General features: G+C 42.6%; 1 gene segment (V, D, J or C); it reads right to left on the bottom strand.

The window, feature by feature from the left end:
- Positions 1 to 732: 732 nt before the first annotated feature.
- Positions 733 to 1,339, bottom strand: LOC110315184. The segment is given in 2 exon segments: positions 733 to 1,049; positions 1,291 to 1,339. Coding segments are annotated over 2 exon segments (366 nt in total).
- Between the last annotated feature and the right edge of the window lie 284 nt (positions 1,340 to 1,623).

A 1,623-nucleotide genomic window follows, 5' to 3' on the forward strand; every position in this document is an offset into this window, starting at 1 on the left:
CAGCTCCCTGGGATCTGATGCCCTCTTCTGACTTCTATGAGCACTCACAATTGCACTCCTCTCCCATGTACGCAATTTAAAATGAAAATAAATGATCAAAGGAAAAGAACTAGTACTCCAATTTGGCATGGTTGCTCACCCTGTACCAGGAAGCATGATAAGAGAAGACTGATGTCCCGAGTTTGATTCCCATTCTGGACCTGGTGGAAAGAAACGACTGACTTCTGCAGGTTGTCCTTACACACACACACACACACACACACACACACACACACACACACATACACACACACCCCACACACGTATAAACACACTACAGAAAATGTCTTTGGTTAACATTATTTTTTAGTGTATTTACTGTCTTTTTCTATTTTCAGAATTATAAATAAGTGACTGTAAATCCTCAGGGAGGGAAAACTCAAAGGAGGACGCTTAGGGTGGGGGGAATAGGCAGGGATCTGGACAGTGAGTGAGGGGAGAACGGAGAGATTTCCAAAGTTAAAGATGTGTTAATAAAAATTTAAATTACAATTAATAATTAAAACAATCCGATTTTGTTGGGAAATAAAGTACAAAGTATGATGTAGGGGACATACATATCTGTTTATAAACGTGTTTCATTATATGAGATATTTTTCCAAACAAGTCTAGAGCTCTGTGCTGAGATGTCAGAGAGTAAGAGAGTCCTGAGAGACTGAGCCTCAGTGAGCTGCAACCCCAGGAGGTTTTTGTTCAGCCCTGGAGCACTGTGGGAGGAAACTCATTACCTTGCTGACAGTAATAGTCTGCAACATCATCATCCTCCACAGGATTGATGGTGAGGGCAAAGTCTGTTCCAGACCCACTGCCACTGAACCTGGGAGGAACCCCAGATTCTAGGTTGGATGCACCATTGATGAGGAGTTTGGGTGGCTGTCCTGGTTTCTGTTGGTACCAGTGCATAGATGTACTGACACCTTTGCTGGCTCTGCAGGAGATGGTGGCCCTCTGTCCTAGAGACACAGCCAAGGAAGCAGGAGATTGGGTCATCACAATGTCACTAGTGGATCCTGGAAGGGTAAACACACAGACTACTGTTATATATGTATAAAAACCTTCCAAGTAGAGGACCTTTTCACTTAAAAATATCAAGAACACTGTGGACATCTCTATGAGACATCAACAAATCAAGGGGAATCAGGAAAATTAAAACCAATTACAAATGCATTAATTATAATATTCATAAGCCTAGAGGCATGGAAAGTCATGATGGTCACAGAAGTTGCTCCCAACACTTCTCTGCATCCTCACCTGGAACCCAGAGCAGCAGCACCCATAGCAGGAGTGTATCTGTCTCCATCTCTGAGAGCTGGAAGAGAGGATGCTTCTTAGGCTCCTTGCAGCTGCCCTTAAAGAAGCCTGGGCTGTTATAAAATGATTTCATATGCAAATCAGCAGAGTATGTACTGTTGCTCCAAGCACACATGCCACTGTTTCACCCACAGGGAATTGGTGTCAGCAGAAAATTTACTAGAGCCTCACAAGTGTCTTAAAGGACCCTTCTAAGTACATTTTTTTTTTTTTTTTGAGACAAGGTTTTTCTATCTATTCTTGGTTGTCCTGAATCTCACTCTGTAGACCAGA

Source organism: Mus pahari, unplaced genomic scaffold, assembly GCF_900095145.1.
Source record: "Mus pahari unplaced genomic scaffold, PAHARI_EIJ_v1.1 scaffold_13231_1, whole genome shotgun sequence".
NCBI lineage: Eukaryota > Metazoa > Chordata > Mammalia > Rodentia > Muridae > Mus > Mus pahari.